Source organism: Eurytemora carolleeae, unplaced genomic scaffold (assembly GCF_000591075.1).
Source record: "Eurytemora carolleeae unplaced genomic scaffold, Eaff_2.0 scaffold63, whole genome shotgun sequence".
NCBI lineage: Eukaryota > Metazoa > Arthropoda > Copepoda > Calanoida > Temoridae > Eurytemora > Eurytemora carolleeae.
The window spans coordinates 41885-68884 of NW_019396024.1; the positions used below are offsets into that span (position 1 = coordinate 41885).

At 32.5% G+C, this 27000-nt stretch overlaps 4 protein-coding genes across 11 annotated transcripts; 1 reads left to right on the top strand and 3 right to left on the bottom strand.

The window, feature by feature from the left end:
* Positions 1-20: 20 nt before the first annotated feature.
* LOC111704394 (dnaJ homolog subfamily B member 6) lies at positions 21-15023 on the bottom strand. Of its 6 annotated transcripts, XR_002765848.1 has the most exons (5): positions 14991-15023; positions 2273-3079; positions 1606-1822; positions 1266-1328; positions 273-745 (listed from the first exon to the last, which is right to left on the bottom strand). XR_002765848.1 is itself a non-coding variant. In XM_023476879.1 (4 exons), exons 1-3 carry the CDS (start codon positions 15006-15008, stop codon positions 1631-1633), a joined length of 1017 nt encoding a protein of 338 aa, XP_023332647.1. In that variant the 5' UTR covers positions 15009-15023; the 3' UTR covers positions 21-190; positions 1606-1630. The 6 variants fall into 6 exon arrangements, 3 of the variants coding, with proteins under 3 accessions (XP_023332647.1, XP_023332532.1, XP_023332423.1); XR_002765866.1 differs by lacking the exons at positions 273-745; positions 1266-1328 and adding an exon at positions 21-120 and having other exon boundaries at positions 1532-1822; XM_023476879.1 differs by lacking the exons at positions 273-745; positions 1266-1328 and adding an exon at positions 21-190.
* On the bottom strand, positions 3079-4351 carry LOC111705082 (dnaJ homolog subfamily B member 8). The gene is made up of 2 exons (XM_023477552.1): positions 4247-4351; positions 3079-4002 (listed from the first exon to the last, which is right to left on the bottom strand). Exons 1-2 carry the CDS (start codon positions 4307-4309, stop codon positions 3433-3435), a joined length of 633 nt encoding a protein of 210 aa, XP_023333320.1. The 5' UTR covers positions 4310-4351; the 3' UTR covers positions 3079-3432.
* Positions 6937-12954, top strand: LOC111705166 (uncharacterized). Of its 3 annotated transcripts, none has more exons than XM_023477747.1 (5): positions 6937-6967; positions 9823-9923; positions 11552-11665; positions 11910-12031; positions 12332-12954. In XM_023477747.1, exons 2-5 carry the CDS (start codon positions 9861-9863, stop codon positions 12366-12368), a joined length of 336 nt encoding a protein of 111 aa, XP_023333515.1. In that variant the 5' UTR covers positions 6937-6967; positions 9823-9860; the 3' UTR covers positions 12369-12954. The 3 variants fall into 3 exon arrangements, with proteins under 3 accessions (XP_023333515.1, XP_023333580.1, XP_023333435.1); XM_023477812.1 differs by lacking the exon at positions 6937-6967 and adding an exon at positions 9197-9221; XM_023477667.1 differs by lacking the exon at positions 6937-6967 and adding an exon at positions 9646-9747.
* An 8528-nt stretch (positions 15024-23551) lies between the features above and the next one.
* LOC111706226 (uncharacterized) lies at positions 23552-25344 on the bottom strand. The gene is made up of 4 exons (XM_023479081.1): positions 25196-25344; positions 24513-24773; positions 24331-24452; positions 23552-24188 (listed from the first exon to the last, which is right to left on the bottom strand). Exons 1-4 carry the CDS (start codon positions 25256-25258, stop codon positions 24152-24154), a joined length of 483 nt encoding a protein of 160 aa, XP_023334849.1. The 5' UTR covers positions 25259-25344; the 3' UTR covers positions 23552-24151.
* Between the last annotated feature and the right edge of the window lie 1656 nt (positions 25345-27000).

Here is a 27000-nt window from a genome sequence, read left to right on the forward strand (position 1 = left end):
CCTTGATATTATTTTAAATATTCAAATTATTAATACATTTATTCTTCACAATTAAACCCAGTTATCATTTTAAAATTTTTACTAATTTTACTTGTTTTTACTGTATACAACATAATTTTTCTTTGGGATAATTGCGACTGGAATGGAGCATTTCTTAGGACTTCAGAGACAGTATCAATTCATCATTTATCTAATTTACCACAAGTTTTAGAACAGTTATGTTGAAAAGGAAAAAAGTGTGAAATTTGACTTTCACTGGCAAGTTTTTCATCTTTTTTTTTTTAACTTTTTGAAAAATGAGGAATGCTTTTACAACAATACTTTTACCCTTGTAATTTTTACAGATTATGTACAACAGGGGTGTATAATTTTAAAGATTGCAATGATTAGACAATGATTTTTTAATGGGGGGGGGATGAAAAAGTGGACATTAATGGACATGTTTTTACATCCTTTTAGCTACTTTTTCCAACAAAAATGCGCTTAATTCCCCCTAAAAATCATTTATTTGAGCGGGAAAAAAACATATTCAAAATTGTTGGTGCTCAGCTCAAACATACCTAACTCATCATGGGTAAAAGAATTATTATCAAAGAGATGAAAAAAATAAGATTTTTGTAAAAAATATACACCCCTATTATAAAATTTATATGTGAAAAATCAATTTAAATTAAAAATTATATTTATGGTTTTTTTTAAACTCTACTTAGGACAGACCGAATCCTTAGCCTTTCCTGACGTCTGACTGTTTTAAACTCATTTTTCTTAGTATCCTTAACACAAAAGGGGCAGGGAACCCTTCAGTCTATTTTTATCTCTAGACAACTCTAGATATCAAAGGTTAAGCCGAACTTAAAGGAGATTTAAAGTATTATCAGCCCTGACTTTTCCCAAGTGTATGTATAAAGGGTTATTCAAATTATTTGATTACTTGATCTTACAGAAAAGGATTTTAGAAATGGGCGGAAAAGTCTACTTGATCTTACAGAGAATGATTTAACATTGTTTAAACTGTATTTTTACAGGCTTAAACTGGGACCAAATTAAATGAATAGCGAAAAGTAATTAAACAATAGAGGGAAGTTGCGCTATAAACAATCGAATTTACAAAAGTTTTTGTCAGCAGTAGTCTTAATTAAATTTTCTTGACAGAAAAAAGTGTCGAATGTTCATTACAAAATTCCAGCGAAGGTAAATATTACTTAAAATCCACTGTTTATCTACAGTCGACGTTTATTTTTTTAAAGAAAAATGCAAGTTTTAACCTTAGTTCACGAGTAATTGTTTGATTATGTCGGCGATTTTTTTTCAGAAAATTCACTTCACCTCTACAAAAATAAATTCTATGCAAGGATCAAAACTAAATCCTTAAATTTGCTTTTCCCTGAGTTGTAGAACAGGATTCATGAATTACAACACAGAAAATGATTTTTAAAACCAAATCAAACTAACTAAACCCCATATTCTAACTCAGTCTTTATTATGAATTAACTATTTTCCTATTTAAACAACGCATCATCCCAGCACAGACATTAAAACAAAAAATTTTAAATCAATGAATGAGAACTTCATACAAATTTAAAGCTTTAAGAAAAAACTTGGTACTTGATTAGATGTTATCTCTAAAAATTCATTGATGTCGACGTGCTCGATGTCGATCATGTGTACCGTGAGCAAGGCGAGGGTCTCCGACATGGGCACCATGACTTCGCGCACCCAGTGCATGCAACCTTGCATCAACTGTGTTCGGATTATGCGCGTGCTGAGCACTGTGAGCATGAATTCTGGATCCTGATGAAATTCGTTGCGTTGGAACCGCTCCCTACAAATAAAATACATGTTTAACTTCTGATTTACAAAATTTAATTTTTCTTTGGTAAATTATTATTATTCAAATCTATTTATTGATCAAAATGGTACAGAGCAAATGACAATAAACTTTATATATATATTATCTATATGTACATTTTGATTTTTCTTCGATTTTATAAAATGTGCAGAAGAAAACAACAAAAAATATATCGGTAAAGATTAATAAAATAAAAAAAATTTGAGACGGATAGAGACAATTGAAGAGAGAGATGTTATTTAAGAACCAGCAGCTTTGCACTATTGTTTCTTTTATAGAGTTAAAATCATTTGAAAGAAAAAAATATAGTTTTGCAACATAAACATTGAGTTATAGCTTTGCACCATAAAAATAAAACGCCTGCGGAAAGAGCGGTAATTGTAGAATTGGTAAATAGTTGTCTAAATAGGCAGTAAAGTGTACCTGGATTGCTTGAGGAACACCGTTGACCGTCTGAGATTTGAGAACATCATTTTCATATGTTGTAACGGTTTCAACTCCATTGTCTACAACCTTCTTTGTCATGATCTTTTTGCCATTGAGGAACCTTGTGGAGCTGGACGAACTTCTCATGGACATTCCAGATCCTCCACCGAACGAGGAACTACTGAACGATTGAATTGAACTATTTGCACCAAACCCTGAATCTAATTCGTCCAGAAGAGTACCACCGAATCCCATTCCAAATCCAGGCATACCAAATCCAAAACCTCCGAAAGCTCCAAACGGGGACATGGCGTTCATGGGATGATTTCGTCGCTGATGTCTCATCACTAGACCTCCTCCGTGACGTTGATTCCTCGCACCCATCATACCAAACCCTGCAAATGGATCTCCAAATGGATCCATCATGTCCTCGAATGGATCTCCTCCTCCAAAAAATTCGCGGAATATATCAAATGGATCTCGGAACGCAAATGACGGAAACCCGTAGGAAAATTCATCATCAAATCCATCCTCTGTCCTTGATCTTCGACCCCGGCTCTGTTGTCGGGCACCTGATGTCAATCCATCTTTTCCATATTTATCATAAATCTTTCTTTTCTTTTCATCAGATAAAACATCATAGGCTTCAGAGATTTCCTTAAATCTAATTGTAGCTTCCTCGGCATTGTTGGGGTTTTTGTCTGGATGCCATTTGAGAGCTAGTTTTCTGTACGCTTTTTTAATCTCACTGGCAGGTGCCGTTTTGTGAACCTCGAGCAACATGTAGTAGTCTGCCATTCTAATCTGAAATAAGAGCGTTTTAGTATATGGTTAGCTAAAAAGGATGGACCAGGCCAGGACCAGACCGAAGCTGCCCTTGTTTCCATTCAATATTGTATCTATCTTCGTAGTTTCAATGGTTTTGTGTCGCAGAAAGATTAAGTAAACAAATGAACATGGTTATCGACAGTGTTAGTTTATATGACGGATAATTGACCAACAGATGGTCAATTTTAGTAGCATTAAAATTCAAGATATGTTAAGGATACATACGAAATGTTTGGATTCTGATTATCTTCTTGTTAATATTGTTCAATGTCGGACGGAGAAATGTTACTTCATCTGTTAATCAATTTGAAGTAAAAAATTCTCTTAGATTAAATCCTGATTCGGTGAGAAGAAAACGAAAACAGATTATCAAAAATTCGATCAATTTCTTCAAACTCTTCAAATAACCTGCCTCGATCTCGACCCATGAAATGGCCGTGGAAAACAGATTGACTGCGAGGATTTCGCATGTTTTTCAGACAAGTTCGCCCAGGCCTTACACCGATACCAGACATATCAAAAATATCCATAAATAAGTCGTTCTTGAAAAAATCGTCAAAAAGAAAGTCTTGATTGTAAGGATCTCGTCGAAATTCGGTGTTTCTCCTGTTCGATCGATATCTAGATTTTGTTTTCTCTCCAGCATTTCTTTGACTAAAATCTGAGTTAAATCTAGTAAATTCCGGTGTAGAAGTATCCATGTTGGACTTATAGGCCCATCTACCATGTTGAGGTTTATCTTGGGATTTTTCGTGGCGTTTCATGTCGTACTCTCGCCTTTTAGATGGGTTAGACAGGACTGTGTAAGCTTCAGAGATATCCTTAAATCTCTTTGTTGCCTCTTCCTCGTTTTTACGGTTCTTGTCAGGATGCCAAGTGCGAGCTAAAGATTTGTACGCCTGAACAGATAGAAAACGTATTGAAAAATAAATTTTTTTAAATGTCATTAAAAGTATCAAGGCGTGCAAGCAATCGTGAAAATAGCTTTTGATTGTCCTGTTACGATTACCTGTTACGTATTAAAATTAGAAGTAATTAGTAAAAGCAAATTAAAACTTTCGAACCTAATTTGATGACACAGGATCAGTAATGTTAAGCTTTGTTTAATAAAAGATTAAAAAATAAAACAAATATCCTTCTTGCCTTTTTGATTTCATCTTCAGTGGCATCTTGCTTAACTTGTAGGACAGAGTAGTAGTTTACCATTGCAGTCTATTATGAAATTAATTTTGTTACAGGCAGTCAAAATATTTTTTTGACATGATGTAAAAGTACTAGTAAGGTCACTATCCCCTAAATTTCACCCGTAAAAACTAAAAGGAATTTAAAAATAATTATTTCAAAACTTTTCAACATACCTGAACCCCAAATACTTTAAAACCTGTATAAAACTAAAGTTGGTTTTAAGTGACGTTTTTCTTGCTGAGAATTCAAAAATAGCTAATCTAACTTTAAAAACTTGTAAATGAAAAAAACCTTTAGTATAAAATGTAACAGGATCAAATGAAATAATTCCAAATTTGAAACATAGCAACCAGGACATGATATAAATCCGGGGATTATTTCACGTCACACCCCACCTTCCCCACCCAAGATGTTTCTAGAGGCCAATAGAAATAGGGTTGACCTTTGTGCCGTTACCAACTCAGGGGTCCGTCCTAGTATACGATTTTTGGACCCCCTCCCCCCCTCTTATCAATTAATTACACGACCACTAAATATTATTATTGTTTTATTATTTTAGGTAAGGTTAGGTTAAAACAATTTCTGGGCTTAGCGCTGCAGCTAGGACTGACTAGGGGCCGAGCGCTGCAGCCACATGACCATGCAATTGTATCAGTGTGTTACATATGAGATCCATGTTCAAAAATGATAGGAGGTGGGGGGAGGGGTCCAAAAATCGAATATTAGGAAATTACCCCAACTCAGACCAAGTATAACTACAATGCCTCAAAACTAAATGCAACTTCAGCGTTGATTGTACAGAATTCTTGAATTCACTAAACCATGTATAATATGTTTGCTGAAGCAGCGCTATATAAAACATCTTGAGTTGGTTGGTTTTTTTTTATTGAAAGATACATCCTAATGAACCCTGACTATTAGTGTCTGATTATCTGTTTTACGTCTTAGCGCCGAATGCCGCAATAATAAGTATTGAAAATTCTAGAGGTTTCCAGAAAAGACGACTTTTTAGAAGTTGCGGATGATGCGAGGAGGCGGGGAAGACTTCACTGTCGCGCTTAATTAAAAGCATGATTAAGGGGGGATGTGTGGAACATTATAAACGTTCAAAAACCTTAAAAGTTATTAAGAAACGAACCAAGTTATTGCACATGCCACAACTAGCTTTATTGTCTTCCGGCAGCCATCAGCCGCAGCTATTCAATCTTCCATGCTAAAACAATTTTGTCTTCTGCACTTCTGCAGTAACTTTACTTTTAAGTTTCAATTTTCTAATATCCATGGCCACAGGCAAAAGGTAATAACTTAACAATTTATTCAGTTCATTCAAAGCTTACTAAATTGTAAGTTGAGTTAACCTGCTTTTCAGTTTGGTGGCAGATAATAATGGTATTTTATGCATATGTGACTCCATTCAAAATAGTGAATATTTTTGGTTCATGAGGTTATGAGCCCCCTTTTAACTAAAGATTAAGTTATGTTGCATCATTTATAAGGTTTTTATAATGCTTTAAAATAAAACATGTTTGAGAAAAGTTTGAATTTATATTTGGAAAAATAAGTTCAGCAATTTACATTACAAAGATTCATCATTGTTTCAAATTAAAAATTGGATATGAAGAATATTTTGTTACGATCTCTATTGTATGACGTGGATAGATTTAAAAAGGAATACGTAGCCCACTTAGTATTTAGATTGTAATCAATGCAATTCAAAAGTGTCAAATTTTGTCTGCTTAGATTTAACAAATACTTTAGTCGGCTGGATCACAGCGTTGAATAAGTAAACAGTAAAATCTTGCATCTATATATAAATTTGGCTTGTCTGTTTGTATCCAATAAACGTCAAAACGGCTGAACTGATCGGGCCCAATTTTTTGTGGCACCTCGCGTTATCCCAGGGAAGGTTTATGAATGATAAAAATTAAAAAAATGTGTTTTAAAGGTTTTTAATTTTGAAAAAAAAAAATTTAATTCTTGAAAATCCGCGAATTTTTTTTTTAAATCCGCAAAAAAAATTTTTTCTTTGTTTTTAAATGTAAACAAAAAGAACATGTTCACAATTTAAATAGAAGATGGGCGCCCTAAAACCCTAGTATCAGTATATTTTGCAACTGATATATATATATAATCTTCCATTCAAACCGTACTCCACTAATCAGAAATGTGTAGAATGTGCATATAATAGTGTAAATTATGATATTTTAGTTTATTTCAAAATTCGTGAATATCGACTTTTTTAAAAGGCAACATTATTCCGTTTCGATCAAATATAACTTTTTTCTGTGTTGTGAGTTGACACACAAAAAATTGGCACAATTGGTTCAGCCGTTTTTATGTTTATTGGACTCAAAGAAATAAAACGAGACAACAAACTAGGAAAATAAAATATATAATACTGAAAAGATTGAAATATTGTGTTTATGATTAAAATGCTTAAGAAGCTATGTTGCCTATTCATTGATATAATATATTATGAAACATAATATGTTAATGTATATTGTATAGTCAAGATTTGTTTGTCAGTTTAGCCGTCACATATGTATAATCTGTTGTTTGTAGGTTGGTAACCTTGAGATTAAAAATCCTTTAAAAAGCTAGAGAGCCAGGTAAAATATAACAGTATGGCACTGCACCAGTAGACAGAAAGCATATTTGGTATTTATCTATTTTATGCAGGTAGGTTATAGTTAATCTTCCACTGCAAACCATTCAGGTATTGTTAAAAGGGATCAAGTTTTTTTTTGTTAAGAATTCGACAAGTCTCAGATTTTTTCTGACCCGTATGGATTTAAACAATTTGTCAATTTTCAGAGAGAAAATTTGAAATACAGGGTTACCCACAAAGGATGAGGCCTTAGAGACAACTGTAAGGAATTTCATCATTTTTTTTCTTGCGTGAAATGGTTTTCTGCTATGCACTCCTTTCTTTTTTCGTCAAATCATTTCATATACCCTTGAAGAGAGAGAAAATCAACCTTAAGGTTGTCATATACTTTAGTCGTCATTAAAATCTCATCTTTTGTCTTTTTCGCCCATCTTTTCGATACAATTTTTAGTACACCATTTTGCATAATCTTTGTCAAACATCACACCAGAAAATGAGCGACTTAAGACTCAGGAGTAGGAACACACATGTTGAAAAATAAATTAGGAATATTCTTGTAATAATTTAATAAAAATATTCAAAGTAAAAAAAGTTTAAATAAAGCCACTTATCCTTTTCCATAAATGTGTTTGTATAGGCTTATTACCAAACATTTTAATTTACATATTGTCTCCTTTTTTCCCATTTCCCAATCCCACAATTCATATACCTATAAACATATAAATCTCCATCTGCGTTCTCTATATCCAAGTCTCAAGTTCTAATGAAACCTCTTCTCAATTGAAATTAACAATTTCTGTATCGTTGTTAACTCCGGTTCATTTCTAGTACCAGGCCCACTTTCAAGGAGCTAGAGCAAGCTGTACAGGACAAGAAGACTATATAAGGCTAAATGGGACGGTACGCCAAATAAACCATCACCTCCTAAGTAAATTTATGTGGTATGACTCCATGTCTTTTTCCCCATCCCATGTGCAGTCATATTTTCCTTGAGTTAAACCATCTATGATCATTCTTTCCAAAAGCACAACAATTTCTCCCACTTATACCTAAATTAACCCGCCATGTCTCCCTCCAGATCTCTAATCTCTGTATGTCTAATGTCTACCATAAGTTGGTGCCCCAACCCCTGTCCTTGGTTTCCCTGACAGCCAACCATCTCTCCGCCCCCAGAGAGTTATAAATCACTTTTTATACTGAGAGGACCTGTCTACACTTATTCTTCTAACAAACCACTCACATTCACCGTCCACAAACTATATATTCTCAAAAAAGCAAGCTTACATTAAAATCCTGTATATAATGATAATCTGGCTTTGCTTGAAATCCCACAATATCCTCGCTCCTCATCTCGTAGCATCACTTTCCATTTCTTCTTACTTCCCACTTCCCTTCACCTCCCTTTTCTTTCCTTTAACATAACCGTACTTTTTATTTCTTCGTTATACATTTGTCATTTAGAAGCACTTTTAATCAGTCCGCCTCCTTCTTTTCTTTTGCATAAAACGCGTTGGGTCAACCACATACTGGGTGCACTAGACGGACCGGTACGGTAAAGACTAGACTTGGATCCTTGTACTGGCTCGGATTATGAAACCTTTAAACTTTTGTGTGGATGCAGCATCCTAGTTTTTTAAAGAACAAAAAGATTAATGAGAGTTTGTAAGCCAAAAGAGAGAACTAATTCATTTTATATTCTATGCTCTGTAGAAATTGTTCTAAAATCTTTGGACAAAATCGCTTAAACATTATTTTACTTTAAGGAAATATTGTTTCATTGGATCATGATTTGGACATCAGACACAATAACTAATATTGTAAATCAACGTTTTGCGCTCTGATTACTGATCTTGTAAATAAAAGCATACACGTAATGTTTGATCTTGTAACATTTAGGATATATATTTAGTTCCTGATCTCTAGGGTAAATAATCGAACTTTTCCCAAAGATTTCTATAAGTTAATAGGACTGTAAGTGTAATTCAAGTGACCCTCCATGCAAAGATGGCAATCCACGCGTCATAAAGGAACTTTTATCTGCTCAATAATTTGGAAGATATTGTCGATATTCTAGGTTACATAAAACCAACTACAACAAAGTACATCCTGTCTGCATAGCGGAATATTTTCAGCCATAATTTATTCTCTCATCCAAAATACATTAAAATTAGTGGGTGAGACTTAATATATTAAAATATGTAAAACACATAGCCCCAAAAAGTATGAAATAGTTAATACGAAAGATTTACATTTAATAGGTAAAAATGGTTTCTAAAGTTAAGAAAGACTCACTGAATTTTAACCAGGACTTCTATATAGTTCAAGGTGAGGTTTGAAAGTTTGTATACCTCTGATAACTCATACATGATTTTCTCCAGTAGAAATGCGCAAGTCACTTTTGTAAAGAAACCACATTTGAAATTTTTATTTTTCAAAATTATAAAGATTAATATCTAATTCATCCTTGAGCAGACAAAGCTTTTAAGGATACCTTTGAAAATTGTACATTGCCATCTTTCCATGGAGAGTCATTTGAAATTACGCTTACAGTCCCTTTAAGTTTGAAAATACGTCAAGAATCTAGTTTAATTTCTTGTTAAAAAGCAGATTAATAAAGAAAAGTGTTAGAATTTGTTTATATTCAAGCATGTAAGTTTATGCAACTTGAAACATAAATCTGTAAAATTCAATCCTGTTTTCTAAGAATACAGACAGCAACAGCTTCGCTTAACCTTTGATCTAAAAGGGTTTATATAGATTAATTGGACGCTTAACGTTAGACCCCACTGCAGCAAACATCTTGAGACATTAAGAAGCAGTACAGTTTATTAGACAGAGCTGCAATGAAAAGGTTTAACTAATGTAGTGTTTTAATTAAAATAAAATTTCAGTCCCGAAAAGTCTTATAATTTCCATGTTTTTCCAGTTCGTCTCTGACATCTGCACTGAATAGAGCTCACCAGTATGTTTATACAATTCTTTAGTTGTATAGCTCTTGCAGCAGTGACAATTAGCCAGCCCATCCAGGTACTGTTATAAAATACATAAAGTAATTTACAATAAAACCCAATAAAACATATCACTAATATTCTAATCTTGAGCTGCATTTGTAGTAAAAAGAACGAGAGCAGACAAAAATCAGTTCACTTTTGATTGGTCTTTACTAGCTGTCGCAAGTATGCACAGTTTATATGTTTTTGTTTTTCGTATTAAAAAATATTTGTTTGTTTTTATCATATCGTAATAGTCTGTAATGTCCCTTTAACAGCTGGTCAAAAAAAACTGTCGTTTTTCGTGTTTTTAATTTTTGAATAAAGTTAAATCACTCTGAAAGTTTCTAACCAAAATGCACATTATAATTACAAATTCTATATTTTTGCAGTGATCTCGATTTGCTTGATTTCATATTATGATATTTCAGATATCATATTGGTCGTACTTTTTCCAAGATGGCTGAAAGTACGTGTATTCAATCACAAAAGAACTTTGCCCAGTGGGAAAACCTTTTCAGAAAAACTGGATAAAATAAAAATCAGCTTTGTTTATCATTGTTTAAAAAAAAAGTATCTTGCCTTTGCACCAGAACTTATACTTATATATTCAGCAATTGTTTACATGAAATGATAAAATAACATTTTACAACGTACTCTTCTTGGTTCGTATTTTGTATAAGATAACTTCTCTTGAAATACCCAATTTGGGAAATATAAGAAATTTAAGATAGAGAAAGGATACTTTTTTCTCTAACATTTGGAAAGTCCTAAAGTATTGGATACTATTTTTCTATATACAGTGATAACCAGAAAACTCTGAAGTAGGAAGACGATTTTATAACAATACTAAGCCTATTTCATGTTTTTACAAAGAAAATTGATTTTCAAGAAGCTTATTAAATCAATAATTAAGTAAAATGGATCTGTTTACACTGCACAATTGCTGTGTCCCATGCTCATTGGACTATTTAATGTCATAAAATCATTTGAGTCAAAAAGTCGTCTTTCTATTTCAGAGTTTTCTAGTTATCACTGTATATACTTTGATTCTCTGTCTGTTTATTTGTATCCAATAAACGTCAAAACGGCTGAACCGATCGGGCTCAAATTTTGAGCGGGACCTTGCATAACCCTGCAGGGAAGATTTATGAATGCTCAGAGTTACAAAAAGTTGTATCGAAAAGCTTTTGATTGTTGTGAAATCTTAAAAAATTGCACACAACTTATTTTTAAACTCTCAAAAAAAAAATGTTGTACATATTTTATGTAAATAAAGAAAATGCTCACAGATATTAGAAGATAAAATAGTAGATGGGCGCGAAGTGCCTTAAAAGCCTAGTGTTTTAAACATGCACTTACAAAATATCACATCACATTATTTTTTTAAAATGGTGTAAAGCAAGGGTTAAAGGAAAGACAAGCATAGAATACGTACTTAAGAATACAAGCATCTTGATACAACAACAAGACACATGTCACTTGTTAGTAAATTGTTTTTAACAACGTGATATACTTTCAAAATAGGACTAACTGAATTGTCTGGCGCTGCCCACTTGGTCTGAAATTACGATTTTAGTGGTTTTTCCCTATAAAAGTCGACCCACTCAACTTAGAACCTTAAACCAAACTAGGAACATATTTTCTGAAATTGAAATATTTCAGGTTGACGAGGAGGGCCTAAGGTTAGATAATTTCTTGAACCCGAGTTTAGTTGAAGACAATGTTCTTCCAGAAAACCATCCTCTAGCCTCGTTAGTGCTTACTGATGATTTTGAAGTAAGAAATGCATGATATGTTGTACACAGAAAGTAAAACAAATAGAGCGTAATTGAATTATCATTATCATTATCATTATCATTATTATTATTATTATTATTATTATTATTATTATAATCATTAACATTTTTTTTCATTGTCATTAGTGTTAATATCATCATCAATTTTATATTGTAATGTTTAGTTTCTTTACTATTTCTATAAAACTTTTCTTTTCTATTTAAAAAAAGAAAATTATTTTAAGGAAAAAGTTGCGCAATTTGTATCCAATCGGTACCCGGAGGAGGAGAGAGAATATCAAACCGAGCGACTTCTTCAAACCTTACAAAATATTAGAGAACAAATTCTTCAAGAAATGAACTGGAGGTAGATATTTGAATTAGAAATTTGACAGATCAGATAAAAACAAGAATGTTGCTGCAATGTAAATTTTCTTGGTATTATTTATATCATAAATATATATGATATCGATATGTGTATATTTTATATAAATCTGTGTTGTGCATGGGGAACATTACATTTTTGGTATATACATGTTTGCATGTCAATTATTTTGTATGACGTACGTAGATATCCATAAAATTACAAAAATAAATAAGATTTTACAAGAAAATATACAAGAAAAAAAGTAAAGAAATGAAGTGAATAAATAAATAAATGTTTCAGGGAGAATGAACGGGACCGCAGAGTTCGGATGCTATAATAAATTTGAATCTTGTTGGACTCTTCTCAATCCTCATTCCTCAACCAGTATTATTCATTACAACCAAACACAACTTGACTTTAAGGATTTTTTTTTAAATGGAATGTTTACCTATTTTAAAATTCACATAATAACCAGATTTTTGGAGTAAAGAATACCTATCTTAACGCTCACAGATATGTCAAAATAAATATCTTGTTTTTGGTAAATACTGCTAAAAGTCATTATTATGTGTATATTAAAAAATGAACGATTTCTTTAATCTTATTTATAACATTTCATCTGTTAATATCAAACATCATTATCACTAGATATTGGTACAAAAAAGGAGGAACCTCTGATCATCAAAGGGTTTAAATAATACCTAACCATTCCTTTTTTAAGTTTATGAACAACCCCTTTAATTATATCTAAAAAATTAAATGTAATTTTTCACCATCCAATAGTTTTCAAATGGTATGGACTACGTTGCTGTAAAGTCACGTTTTTCCATTCTAACTAAAGATCAATATGTTTTTTATCAATACACATGTTCAGTATTTGATTCAATTAGATCAAAGATTAATAAAGATATAACTGAAAATAACTGGATTTTTACTTGATGTTTGTCCTTAAATATTTTATGCACTGTGTGTCTTTTATGTCGTAAAATTAAAAGTTATTAGGAATTGCCTATTTTACGAAAATTGTGTTACAAATTATTTCTTTTTAAATTTTACAATGAAAAATTCATAAAAAATAATTACATCAGAATTGGCACTTTTTGTAAAAAAAGATAAAAGATCTTGGTTTTCCGGACATCTGGGGGAGATATTCATTTGAAATTAGTACCCGGCGTTGCATGTGCTGATCCGTGCAACTCACTGTAAAATCCGGTTCATTTCAAGTACCGGCCCGTCTTTTAATCAGCTAGAGCTGTACAGTTTGTATACCAAATAAAGGATTCCCTTCTAGGGAAATATTTGTCCCATGTACTCTTTCGCCCGGTATTTTGTATGACAAATCGTACAACAATCAGCAGAAAAAGATCTCTTGTGACGAAACGATTAATCTAAGTGATATTTCGCCTTTTTAGTTTTACCTTGGGTGGAAAATGTAACATTTTTACTCTTATTACAAATCAATAAATTTTACGGTATGCAGGCCAGGCCAGCTAATATATATATATGTATGTCAGCTATAGCTGGCTAAACGGCTGGACCAAATTGGCTGAATTTTTAGAGGAACACATGGCTAAAAACATCAAAATTTAAAAAAACAATTTCAAATTTTTTTTTCAACATTTAACATATTTTTTTTCACGGGCAGCGTTGGGCACTTCAGCTTTTTTATAATATATTTCTGAAAAAGAAAATTTGGAATTTATAAAATATTTAATACATTTTAGATCTTAAATGGTTTCAAACAAAACTCCATATTTAAAGGGCCATGGAAAAGACAAAAGGGGAAAAGTTTCAAGATATCGTATTTTTGTAGCAAAATTATATCAGCCTAACCTAAATTTAAATGTGGGCTGATAATTAATTATGATTAAAATATAATGGCTGCATAGCCCCCCCCCCTTGCCTGTCTTAGCCGCAGCGTTTGGCCTAACCTAGAATAAGCAATTTTGCCTGTCAAGCGTTTGACCCTAGGTCGTTTATCCTAGATGTCGGACGTCGGTAAATGCTATACCACCTCCTGAACTTACCCCTTTTTTAAGCAAGTCTGGTTAACGGCTTTACAGTATCCTTCACTGTCAGTTGTTGATAAAGATTGGGTTTTGCTTCGTTTGGACATATTTCTTCTGTTAAAAAGCCGACATTTCCCAAAATTTCAGAAAAAAATATAAAATAAGATTTTCCATAATGTTAGATTGCATAGATTTGTACGGAGTCTCCTGAAAGCCCAAAAACCTTGAATACTTGATAATTCCAAAACCCGTATAGTAGTGACCTTTATTTTTTCTAGGTGTCAAGAAAATTACATTTGAATATCCGAGCTGGGACAACCTTTGTGGTCCTAGTTTGGACTGTACCGCCAATTTACAATTAATAAAGCGGCAGACCTGTGTGACTTTCATACTGCTTTGATTTCGAGTTGGTGTGGGGGCCCTGAAAAAACCTTCTATACCCCCCCCCCCCGCGGATGAAGCGCATCTTAGACTCCTACTTCTACTCCTATTGGTACCTACTTAAAAATTATGCGTACGGTATAAAGTGTTATTCTTCCAAAAAATCAAAAAAGGTCTGAATATCTTTGTATTGGCAGATAGATCATGATTTCAATGGTTTTACATTATTTTTGGTAGTCATTCTTTTAATAATCCCCTGCAGTGCACGCACAACCGTTGTACATTTGAATATCTGAGCGGGGCCAACCTTTGTGGTCCTAGTTTGGACTGTACCACCACTTTACATTTACAAAAGCGGCAGACCTGATGCAGCTGGAATGGGTCTTTGATAAAGAATTTTACCCTGACTTACTAGCAAATTTAAACCTCCAGGTATTGACGTCTCTTTGACTTTTAATGACACTTTTAGGTCCAGGATCAATCTCTGTGCAATGCAAACATCGTTTTTTGCAGATATTTCGTTTTAAATAAGAAAATTTACACACAAAAAAAGGGAAGTGTGTAAAAACCTTTTTTAAAAGCACCATATTCCTTCGCAAATATCTAAGGTCCCGTTGAAGAACTTTATTTAGTATGTAAAAGAAATATTGTTTGTATAAAAATAATTGGGAAAAAAAGCACATTACACCTAAAAACAAAACGTTAACTGTAACATTTATTGGAAAAACATTTATCCAGTATACAGGTCAGACAATATTTCTGGGATGTATTAAATCATGCATTGAAACCTATTCATTCGTCGTCCTATATATCAGTTTGAATTTTTTATTTCTACCAATTTTTTAAACAACATTGATACACAAAAACATTAAGTAAAGAGAAGCTTTCAATTAACAGTTTATCTTTGTTTCCTTGTAAACTTGCAGTAATTTGAAAAAAAACTTATTGTAAACAAAAAATAATAAAAAAATGTAACAAAACATTATCAAGTTTTTGAAGAAAACTTACTTATATTGTGGTCATAACTCATAAGGTGTTTTTACTCTAACTCACATAAGGTCTAAGACACTGCAACACATTAAATGTTTTCACAAATTTTTTAATTAGTACTTGAGGTTTTATACTCTAGAAGCTGAAAAACAAAAAATCTTCATAATCCCCAAAATATGTATCTATGATTTTATATGTAAAAATAAATGTTAAATCATTTGTACTCTGAAAGGAGAAAATGAACAGATAACTAGACAAAGGTTATAAATGAACCCGTTCTCTTCTCACTCACTTGGAGCAAAAAGAATGATTTATCTGAGCAATGTTTGGGAAAATTAAAGAAAATATAGCTTTACTAAACAAGAAAGCTTGATAAATATTGTAAACCCAATTCGTTCAATAATGTAGGTGTTATTCTTAAACAATTCTAATGCCAGATTGTACGGACGTACAAATGATAAACTTAAACTTAATCTATAGTTGTGTAGTGGTAAATATATAGCTTTTCTTCACAAAGCTTTGCTTTTTTGTATTGAATAGGATTGACATTAGTACGTGAGTATGATAATATCAGTCTAGGATAAAAGCACTGTCTATCCTTTCACCAGCACACAATAGCAACCTTTCTCCGGTATTATTCATATACAGGCTTATCCTTGGACTGTCAGATTACCAACTCAAATCCTACTATGGGAGACATACAAAAAACTGAGAAAACCAGAAAATCAGTTCTTTTAAGGTAACATTCCATATCATATAGGTAATAGTCCATTTTCAAACAATTTAGGTTAACACTTTAAGTTTTTTATCCATGAAATTATATTGGCTAAAAGATGTAGAAGACCATTTATAATTAGCTGCAAGCACCCAACTCTAGTTTCCTTTCTTTGTTCCTGTGCCCAACATAAGATAAAGGAATTGAGTTTTGTTTTCACAGACTCTGATTTTTTAACCCCTAAATCTTTGCAACCCATGAAGTCGCATACCGTTCATATTTCTAAAGACAATACAGAGGCAACATATCACTGTAATTTAAAGGTATCAAGCTCTCAAGCAAAAATCGAGAAAAGGAATTGAGTCTTTGCCACAAACTCTTATTTTATAATCCCTATATCTTTGGAATTCAATGTCGTAAATCTTTGATATTTCAAACTTATATTATTTGATCTAACAGAATTCATAGTTTGAAATATCTAAGGTCTACGACATTGGAATCCGAAGATATAGGATTTAGAAAAGCAGAATTTGTGGCAAAGACTCAATTTCTTTGCCAACTACTTCTTAAAAACCGAAGCTAACAATAAGTGCTTTAAAGTGCTAAAATGTACATGGAAAGGGCTAAAGAAAAGGATAAGTGAGTTAGAGCGGTAAAATCTAGGCCCAAGACGTTGTGACACTTCAAAGTCAACCCTGTCTTAAAAATTGATGAGAATGTTTATAAGCAGGCTGACTCTATGTGATAATATGTAATTAAACAGAAGAGTGAAACGCTGTAGATGAACAAAGGAATAAAATCTCTCTCTCACTCTCTGGTCGAAGTTGACAAATTTTTGAAAATGCACCAATTTAAACAGACAAATCCGCGAAAATTAGAGAAAGATAAAAATGGCGACTTTAAGAATTTAAAGCTAAATTTTGTAAAAGGAAAGGGGGCGCGGAGCTCCCTGAAAGACCAGTAATATATTTATATTTATATAAGAAGAAGAGAACAAGAGATCACGCATATAACTTAATGAAATGCCAGATCGAAAAGTTTTTTTAAGCGGAAATCAATTAATTAAATCATTCTGGAATACGAATATTTATAAATATTTTAGGGTGTATGTATTTACATATCATTATTTATTTGTATTATATATAAGTACAAAAATACATATTTTTTTAATCTTTATTATTGGCTTGTTCCAAGTTTGTTCTAAAAAAGACAAAATTCTAAAAATGACTCTATTGTGATACTTAACGTTCAATTCTTTTTTCTTCGTCTTTTGAACATTTACTGAAAAAAACAAATCTGAAAGTAAATTTTGTTTGTTAATAAAAGTACAAAGAAAAAAAGCTCGCAAACACTAGCAACAACAAGTTTTAATTAAAATGCAATTTTGTGCGACGGTAAATTTTTTTTTACATTTAAATAACATCTCTTTCGTCTACCTATATATTTTTAGTTTGTTATTTCCAAATCTTCAATAATTTAATATCAATCAATCCATCGGTCTTTCTAAAAACATTTTGCTACCTATCCGTAGACTACAGCTTGAGTAAAAGTTGATTTATTACAGGAAAGGGAATAGAAAACGTCCACTTCGCAGATTGAATACTCTGGTATCAATATTAGGTGGGATAAAAGAATATATTCTCAGTAGGTGGTTTTATGAATAAATTACAGTGATATTCTAAATAACCCGGAATAACATAAACTGATTAATAACTTCAAAGTCGTCTTTGACTCTGGGATTAGCTTGCGTCATGTATTATAGGTAACCTGATTTTAGCAATATTTTTAATAAAAATATGATTACAAATTAGCTCTAATCCTGCCATTTCCAAAATGTGGTTTGCCATTTTTTTGCTCTAGAAAATACCAGAGATATTAAGAATTTTGTTTAAAATTCAATTTATAAAACCATAAAAATATCTTAGTCTGAACGAAATCATTCATATCTCCAATAATTAGGTCTATTCTGTGATTATTGTTTTATAAGCAAGCATTGCTAAAATCGGATTCCCAATGTTTAACGCCGCAAATTATTTCCAAGTAATATTTTTATGTTGCTTTTTCATAGATACGTTTGTCTAAAATAGCAAAGTCTGGAAGTTGATTGAGTAAAAAGTCTACAAGAAAATTATAAAAAAAGATTATAATAGTGTGATGATGATTGTTTATTATATCGACTCTAATAGAACCCAACCTATAAAGCCGAGAGAGGATATATGAAAATATGCAGCATTCGCACTAAATGCTTGATAAGAATTAATCTTTTCGGAACGTTTGGATAACAAAATTTGAAAATAATTTGTATTTCATTTTATGAACTTTTAAAATTCAAAAAAACTATGCATTGTGTAAGTCTTAAAGAAATTGAGTCACAAACTCAAATTTTGTAATCCCTGTATATTTGCAACCTGATGGTGTAAGCCTTAAATATTTAAAAAAAATATATTATTTGATTTAACAAAAATTTATAGTTTGAAATATCTCAGACCATGATTGGGTTCCAATGATAGGGATTAGAAAGTTAGACTTTGTTCGATCCTTTACAACGTTTCACTCTGCTCCTTACAATATGTTATACCACTGTGTGACCGTTAAACTATAAAAGTATGTAGAAATATTAATATTTTATAATATTTTGTTCTAAAAATACCTTCTTCTCAACGATTAGAAACATTTCTTGAAAATTACGATGAACAACATTTTAACAACGGAACCATCATAAACTTTTTTGCAGTGACATTTTGAAAATTTTCCCTTTTCATATCTTGAATCAAGATTTGATATCTATTTTTTAAACACCAAACAACAAATTTTTTGTATTTTTCATGCTTGGTTTTGTTTTTAATATAGATGATAATGGTGATTATATCATTAGAACTGGACGGCTGAAACATCTGCAGTCACCTTTATTACCAAATTTCAAATCTGAGGGAATCATTGTGCTGAAGAAAGTGTAATATTTCTCATAGATTAAAGATATTTATCATTGTTTCAAACAAATTCAATATTTAGCTAGGTAGAACAGGATTACAACTCCTTAAGAGTATATGGGAGGACCATCAGGTCTAAGTAGAGGAAAAATCTCTCCTTTATTCTTCAGCCAAAATCTAGTACAGGTTGGGAGTTTAGGAGAAGAAGATGTGAACAGAGACCTGGCTTAGAGATAAGGTAATTCGATCTAATTCTGGTTCTTCCTTTACCAGGGCTGTAAATATCTAAGTTCATTAGTTACACCTTCAATATAAACACAAAAGATTTAGAAACACTTAAAAAATCCCATAAAAATGGTGAAGAATTGTCAAGAATTCTCAGCCTTTCAAACAATTTTTAATGCCTTAATAAAATGTGTTGCTTCCTTATCTAAAGGCTTCTACCTCTAGCTGTCCAACTCTAGAGATGTCTCAAAATAAATGATATTTGACAATATTTCTAAGCGAACTGAATCTTATTTTATGAATCAAAGTGTAGACACTTTTAATTTGTCCTTGCTTCTGTCAAACTAATGTCTATAGATTGAAAATGAGATTAGTACAAAAACTAGAAACATGTTTAATTCCACAAAATCTTGATTCAAAGGTTGCCAATACATGTACTATCCTGCTTTTAACAAGAACATTCCACAAAAATATGATTAAGAGAGGTGTTTTTAAATTTGCCACGTCTATTCTTTTAAATCAAGCACAGATTCCATAGAGGTACATAAGACACATGTATAATGTACGAGTGGGTGTATTGTTAGTATATGAAAGCAATACGTTTGTACTATAGCAGGCCAAACCTTAACACTGTAACCGTAAAAATATTACACTCGCCCCTCCCCTGCCATGGGGGGGGGGGGGGGGGTTCGAAATACAACAAATTCGATTCTGATAAAGGAATTTTGTCTTTGCCACAAACTCTGATTTTCTAATCCCTATATCTTTGGAACCCAATGTCGGGAACCTTTAATATTTCAAACTTATATTATTTGATCTAATAGAAGTCATAGTTTGAAATGTCAAAGGTTTACGACGTTGGAATCCAAAGATATAGGGATTAGAAAATACGAGTTTGTGGCAAAGACTCAATTCCTTTAAAAAAATATGGTGCACTAACTTAATACTTATTACTTAAAAAACAATTTCTTAAGGACAAAGAAATTCCGAGCATAGGTATATTTTCATTCTCTATTGTTCAGCATCATAATCATAAATCAGATTTGTATGTGAAAACTTTTTCTTCTTCCATCAGTAGGATAATCAGTTTTCACATGGGCCAAAGTTGTCAGGATAACCCTACTTTACCGACAGGATGGGATGTTAACATAGGAGGGGGATACAAGGAGGGTGGATAGAGGTTACAATGAGGGTTGAAAGAGGTTTAAACAGAGGAGGGATGAGGGAGGTTTAAACAGAGGAGGGTTGAGGGAGGTTTGAACAGAAGAGGGTTGAAGGAGGTTTGAACTGAGGAGGGTTGAGGGAGGTTTGAACAGAGGAGGGTTGAGAGAGGTTTAAACAGAGAAGGGTTGAGGGAGGTTTGAACAGAGGAGGGTTGAGAGAGGTTTGAACTGAGGAGGGTTGAAGGAGGTTTGAACTGAGGAGGGTTGAGGAAAGTTTAAACAGAGGAGGATTGAGGGAGATTTAAACAGAGGAGGGTGGAGGGAAGTTACAACAGAGGAGGGTGGAGAGAGGTTTGAACAGAGGAGGGTTGAGGGATGTTTGAACTGAGGAGGGTTGAGAGAGGTTTAAACAGAGGAGGGTTGAGGGAGGTTTGAACTGAGGAGGGTTGAGGGAGGTTTGAATTGAGGAGGGTTGAGGGAGGTTTAAACAGAGGAGGGTTGAGGGAGGTTTGAACTGAGGAGGGTTGAGGGAGGTTTGAACTGAGGAGGGTTGAGGGAGGTTTAAACAGAGGAGGGTTGAGGGAGGTTTGAACTGAGGAGGGTTGAAGGAGGTTTAAAAAGAGGAGGGTTGAGAGAGGTTTAAACTGAGGAGGGTTGAGGGAGGTTTAAACAGAGGAGGGTTGAGAGAGGTTTAAACAGAGGAGGGTTGAGGGAGGTTTAAACAGAGGAGGGTTGAGAGAGGTTTAAACAGAGGAGGGAGGGAGGTTTGAACAGAGGGTTGAGGGTTGAAAGAGGTTTAAACAGAGGAGGGATGAGGGAGGTTTAAACAGAGGAGGGTTGAGGGGTGTTTGAACAGAAGAGGGTTGAGGGAGGTTTGAACTGAGGAGGGTTGAGGGAGGTTTGAACAGAGGAGGGTTGAGAGATGTTTAAACAGAGAAGGGTTGAGTGAGGTTTGAACAGAGGAGGGTTGAGGGAGGTTTGAACTGAGGAGGGTTGAGGGAGGTTTGAACTGAAGAGGGTTGAGAAAAGTTTAAACAGAGGAGGATTGAGGGAGGTTTAAACAGAGGAGGGTGGAGGGAAGTTACAACAGAGGAGGGTGGAGAGAGGTTAACACAATGTAGGGGGGAGGGAGGTTAAAATTGACTTTGGGAATCCTTGGTAACGTAAGATTCTCTTAACTTGAGAAGTAGTTGTAAATAGTTATTAGACATTTTTAGACTACTTTCTTTGTTAAATTTGGTCAAGCCAAAGATTTATTTAAAAATTCAGAAATTAGACAATTTAGCTTAATAAAATATACAGGGTGTCTCAAAAAAAACTGTGCAGTAGGGGTATTAGTAACTGAAGAAACAATTTTCGTTCAATTTTTACGATCAAGGTGTCATTCGAAAGCTCTATATTTCAGTTATTTCATGATGTGAAATTTTTCTTTCTAGGCCTCATACTTTTTTTTGTTACAACCAATTATTTGAGCATAAGTCGAAAATCGATTTTCCGGATTTTTCAATTTTAGAAAAATTGAAAAATCCGGGAAATCGATTTTCGACTTATGCTCAAATAATTGGTTGTAACAAAAAAGTATGAGGCCTAGAAAGAAAAATTTCACATCATGAAATAACTGAAATATAGAGCTTTCGAATGACACCTTGATCGTAAAAATTGAACGAAAATTGTTTCTTCAGTTACTAATACCCCTACTGCACAGTTTTTTTTGAGACACCCTGTAGAACAAATTACTATTTATTATTATTCGCTTTTGCTATGGTAGCAAAATATTACAATCATACATTTTTATTTTCATATGACATAAAATGATTTGTATCAGGACTGCTAGACCAATCAAGCCATAAACGGCTGTCTTTAATTGATTGGCCTTAGACTTCAAGGGGTCGAGAGAGACGGTCATCCAGGAGGTTTAAAGTTTGAAGGAGGTTGGAGAAGGGGGCAATAGATTGAATAATATTAACACATGCAAACTTTTCGTAATTGAACAGCTATGGTTTTTAAAACAGGGATATTTCACTCCAAAACCACGGGAGCAACTCCAAAACTATGATATTACTCAAACCCTAAAAGCAGCCATCACTCAGGCTGTTCCCACCGAATATTTTACTAGTGGCTCCTTTAAGATTACATATTTTTACTATGTTATAGCTTCCATGATTATGTTATGTAGCTTTTATACTTAGCGACATCCATATTGGGAATAAACTCTCTTCGTGTTACGATCTTGTATTCTGTGAATTCTGAACATGCTTTCTATAGATCTTTGTGATTTAGATTTCATTTAGGAATATATATTTCCACGTGTAAACCATTAAGTGTATTTTTCACATTTTTTTGGCCTGGCTATACGTTTTATATATAAATTTATGAAATTTTCATTTAATAGCTTTTTTCCCGGCTGTTTTCATATGTATGATTATTGATTATTGATTATACTTCTCTACTTATTTGTCTAACATTTTGATGTGGCTGCATTACATGGAATAAAAAATACCTATGAACCTGGTCAAGGATTAAGTTTGGACATTTTTACAAAGATTTTGGATTTTCATACTCCACTTGACATATTAATCTGAAAAAAGATCTCGACATCACTGACCATGCATACAACAAAATGTGCATTTGAAGATATTGTACTATTCCAAACAATAATCTGATCCAAAAGAAAAGTCTAGTAGACATACAAATAAATATAAGCAGAAATATTTTTCTAGCCTTTTCCAATATTGCTTTTGTAAATTGGCTAGAATTATAGTGGAAAAGAAAAGAAAAATATGTTAAAAACTTCACCGGTTCAAACAAATAAGAAATTTCTCGTGTTTTTTATTTACATTTTTCAATCTAGTAACTGCCTTTTGAGTAAAGGAATAAAGAAGTTTTTGCCCCAAACTCAAATTGTCTAAGCCTTTGCGACCTGATGGTGTAAACCTTTGATGTTTCAAACTGAGAATATTCAATCCAAGAGATTTTATAGTTTGAAATGTCAAAGGTCTGCAACATCGGGTTACAAAGATATAAGTATTAGAATATTAGGGTTTGTGGAAAAAAACTCAATTCCTTTAAATGCATAGAAAAAGGTATGAATTATTAAATAAAGGTTTACATATAATGAATAATAATAAAAAATGACATTTTATTGAGTTTCTCAATATATATAGCTTTGTAGCCTTGAGAAATGATTTGCTAATTTACGCTTTCCTTTTTAAGACGTATATAAAGCTATTAGATTCTAATACTATTATTTATTATCTATAAGAAACCCTGCAAATCTTTACATTACAAGGAAGATTGCAATCACTCCACTATCTTAATCCAATTCCCCAATTATATTCAATATTATCCTTGTATACTTTACTAAGCTATATTCAAATGAATATTTTTTATTTATTTCGATAGAGATCTTTTAAATACATTTAACTGAATTCTTCACCTCGTATAAATAATAAATAATAATACTGTCGGGGTTGCTTCTGAATACACTTCAAAATGTACTCCAGATTCCAAGGTATTTCCAAAGTATATTCAAAGGTATATTCCAAGGTGTATTCCAAGGTATGTTCGAAGGTATATTCCAAGGTATGTTCCAAGGTATGTTCCAAAGTATACTTCAAGGTATACTCCATGGTATACTCCAAGATACACTTCTAAATATACTCCAGAATTTTCTTTTGCACGTAGAGTACACTAAAGCATTTTTGTAATTATAGGAGTCTAGCTCTTCTATCCCTTTCCGCAGTCCTAAAAAAAAGAGTGTCACAAAGTTATCGAGCTGAATCGGTTAAAGTTTAAAATTAATGTTTTTTTGATTTAATGGGTTATTTCTAGTAATAAACTCCGTAAAACGCGCAATCACTAAACTATTTGAAATGATGATATTAACCTTCTATTTATAAGTTCTCGCGTGAGGTTTAATCTAAGCGTGTATAAAAGAAGGATCAATCTTGATCTCTGCTGTTCCCTTTCATCTTCAGGATATTGAGTCAGATACTCCTCTAATCTCCTCTAATATTAACAAGTTAAATCATCATGAATATGTTAAGATCATTTAATAAAAAATAGTACCTTAAACTTTGACACTTCATGCTCCTGTTCCAATAATTGTGTTCCAGAGTCCTCAGTTAACCTTGCTATAAATTCATCCTGTATCTTAACAGAATTCGACAGGCCTGTGTTTCGACTGGACAGACTTTTAGTCTCAAAATCTGTGCTTAGGTTTCTCAGAGAATTCTCCTCCGATGTTGAGTTCAGCAGCTCAGTTTCTGGTGTTGGATTGTCCCTTAAGTCCCTCATTGATAATATTCTTGTTTTTTCTCTAGCGTTCATCTGAAGAAGAAAATCATATTTAATTATACGGTTTTAAAGAAAATCATATTTAATAATACGGTTATAAAGAAAATCACATTTAATAATACGGTTTTAAAGAAAAGTTGTTTAAGCTCGTTTTGTTGGTCACAGGTGTTCAACGTTAAACAATGATTTTTAAAAAGAAATTTCAAAATGATTTTTTGCCACAAACTCTGATTTTCTAAATTCAATATCGTTGCAACCCAATGTCGTAGACCTTGAATATTTCAAACTTTGAATTCTGTTAGATCAAATAATGTAAGTTTGAAATATCAAAGGTTTACATCATAAGGTTGCAAAGATATAGGTTTTACAAAACTGAATGTGTGGCAAAGACTCAAATCCTATAGCAGCTTTTTGAAAAATGTAACTTCATTAACTATTAAAGGTACGGTACACACCTGTACAGGTGCAGATATAACAAAAGATAATCCCGTAAGTAGGAAGAACATTCTTAGAAACATCCTTCTATCTAAATTTAGATCCGTTCTGCATGGGAGCCACACATCGAATGTGTGAGTTGCTCCAGGGATACTGTTTTCCAATTCATTAATAGAGTCAAGATAAAATATTAGACTTTATACAGAACTTATTCAATTGTTTTGAACATATCCTTTAGTTAAACTATAACTCGGGGTCTCAAAAAATGGTCAAAAAAGGACATAGTATTCAGCCCTGGATTATTTCATCATACTTAACATATATTATATTTACAAAAATTAGATATAAACAAATTTATATATATATATATGTGATACTTTATTTAGTTTGTAGACTATGGACCTCTGAAATCATGGATTTTGATGTTTTGCTTTTGGGAACTGTGTCCCCTTTACGGATGAAAATTGATAACGCAACACTTAAAATTTAACTTTGAAAGTTAATTTTGAAAATTAATTAATGCAGGAGTAAATTCAATTCCCTTAGTTGGTTGAATGAATTCTTTAAAAAAATACTGATTATAGGTTCATCAACCCTTTTCAGAGAGGATGATTTATATTTTTTTCTCCATGTAATATTGATATTAACTATTTGTGTTGGTGAAAATGATAATAGAAAAATAAGACTAAACGATCAATCATATTACAGTCCTCTTCTTTAATAAGGTTCTTTATAATATTATTACAAAATTCCTACTACAAAAGAGATGAGAGTGCAAAGACGACTTAAATCTTTTCAAATATGACGATTCCAAGTTTAAATTACGTCTTTTGCCTTAAATGTCGTCTTTAAATGGTTTATTTGACAAAAGAAGAAAGAAGTGTACATACCTCCAGGGAATCAGGAATATCAGGAAACAAACAGTACAAATTCGTATCATCCTGTGTGGGTAACCCTTTACGTTAAATTTATACACAATTGTCCAAATAACAGTATGATAAAAGTTGTTTTTATTCTAACTTTTTTTGTGTGGATTTGTTTATATTACTTCCACATATTTAGAAGCAAAGTGATATAACGTATACGGTAAAAAAATTACATAATTGTTCTGGAATAATTAGAAAGATAAGATTGTTTTCAAAAATTATTCCGAAAAATTACATCGACTGCATTTGAACCGAAGCCAAAAATTACAATTTCCTGGGCATGATGAATAGTTTACATGGGTAGATAACGTGTTCTGAACATGTTAGATTGAGCTGCTAACAGTCATAGCTAATTCCACAGCGTGATATCTGTACTTTGTGCCGGGATTTAAACTTTATACTGTCACGCCACGGATCTAGAAGGAAATAGATAATTTTAGATTTTATAAAATTTCAATTTTTAAATCAGATTTTTTTCTCACTTTACCCTAATTTATAACAAACATACTGAAGAAAAAAAAACTTACAAATCTATAATATTTTCAATTTCAAAATGTTGATGATGTACCATCTAAACTTCATTCTTTACAGTTCATGCAGTAAACGGGCAATTTATGTAGTGAATTGAATATACATACACTGCACCATACAGTACATGTCGTTGCAGCGTCTTCTGTTTTGTTTCTGGTCTTTTTGCACCGGATATAAGGAATGAATTATGACTAAAAGACAGATTTTATATACGTGCTTTTAACCTTTTACTAAAACGTTCTGACAGTGACTAACAACAGTAAATTTTGAAGCACAATATAGATATATTGTTTGTAAAAAGTATTTCTAAAAATGAAACTTTTGAACAAAGAAATGTTAAAAACATAGAGAATTTTATATCGTGCAAA

Coding starts and splice junctions, on each gene's coding strand:
- LOC111705082 (XM_023477552.1), bottom strand. CDS start 4,309: ATGGTAAACTACTACTCTGTCCTACAAGTTAAGCAAGATGCCACTGAA. Junction 4,003..4,246: donor CTGAAGATGAAATCAAAAAG/GCAAGAAGGATA, acceptor CTATCTGTTCAG/GCGTACAAATCTTTAGCTCG.
- LOC111705166 (XM_023477747.1), top strand. CDS start 9,861: ATGTTTATACAATTCTTTAGTTGTATAGCTCTTGCAGCAGTGACAATT. Junction 9,924..11,551: donor CAATTAGCCAGCCCATCCAG/GTACTGTTATAA, acceptor GAAATATTTCAG/GTTGACGAGGAGGGCCTAAG. Junction 12,032..12,331: donor CTTCAAGAAATGAACTGGAG/GTAGATATTTGA, acceptor TAAATGTTTCAG/GGAGAATGAACGGGACCGCA.
- LOC111704394 (XM_023476879.1), bottom strand. Junction 1,823..2,272: donor GTGTTCCTCAAGCAATCCAG/GTACACTTTACT, acceptor TTTTATTTGTAG/GGAGCGGTTCCAACGCAACG.
- LOC111706226 (XM_023479081.1), bottom strand. CDS start 25,258: ATGTTTCTAAGAATGTTCTTCCTACTTACGGGATTATCTTTTGTTATA. Junction 24,774..25,195: donor TTATATCTGCACCTGTACAG/GTGTGTACCGTA, acceptor TTTCTTCTTCAG/ATGAACGCTAGAGAAAAAAC. Junction 24,189..24,330: donor CGAGAACTTATAAATAGAAG/GTTAATATCATC, acceptor TCTTTTTTTTAG/GACTGCGGAAAGGGATAGAA.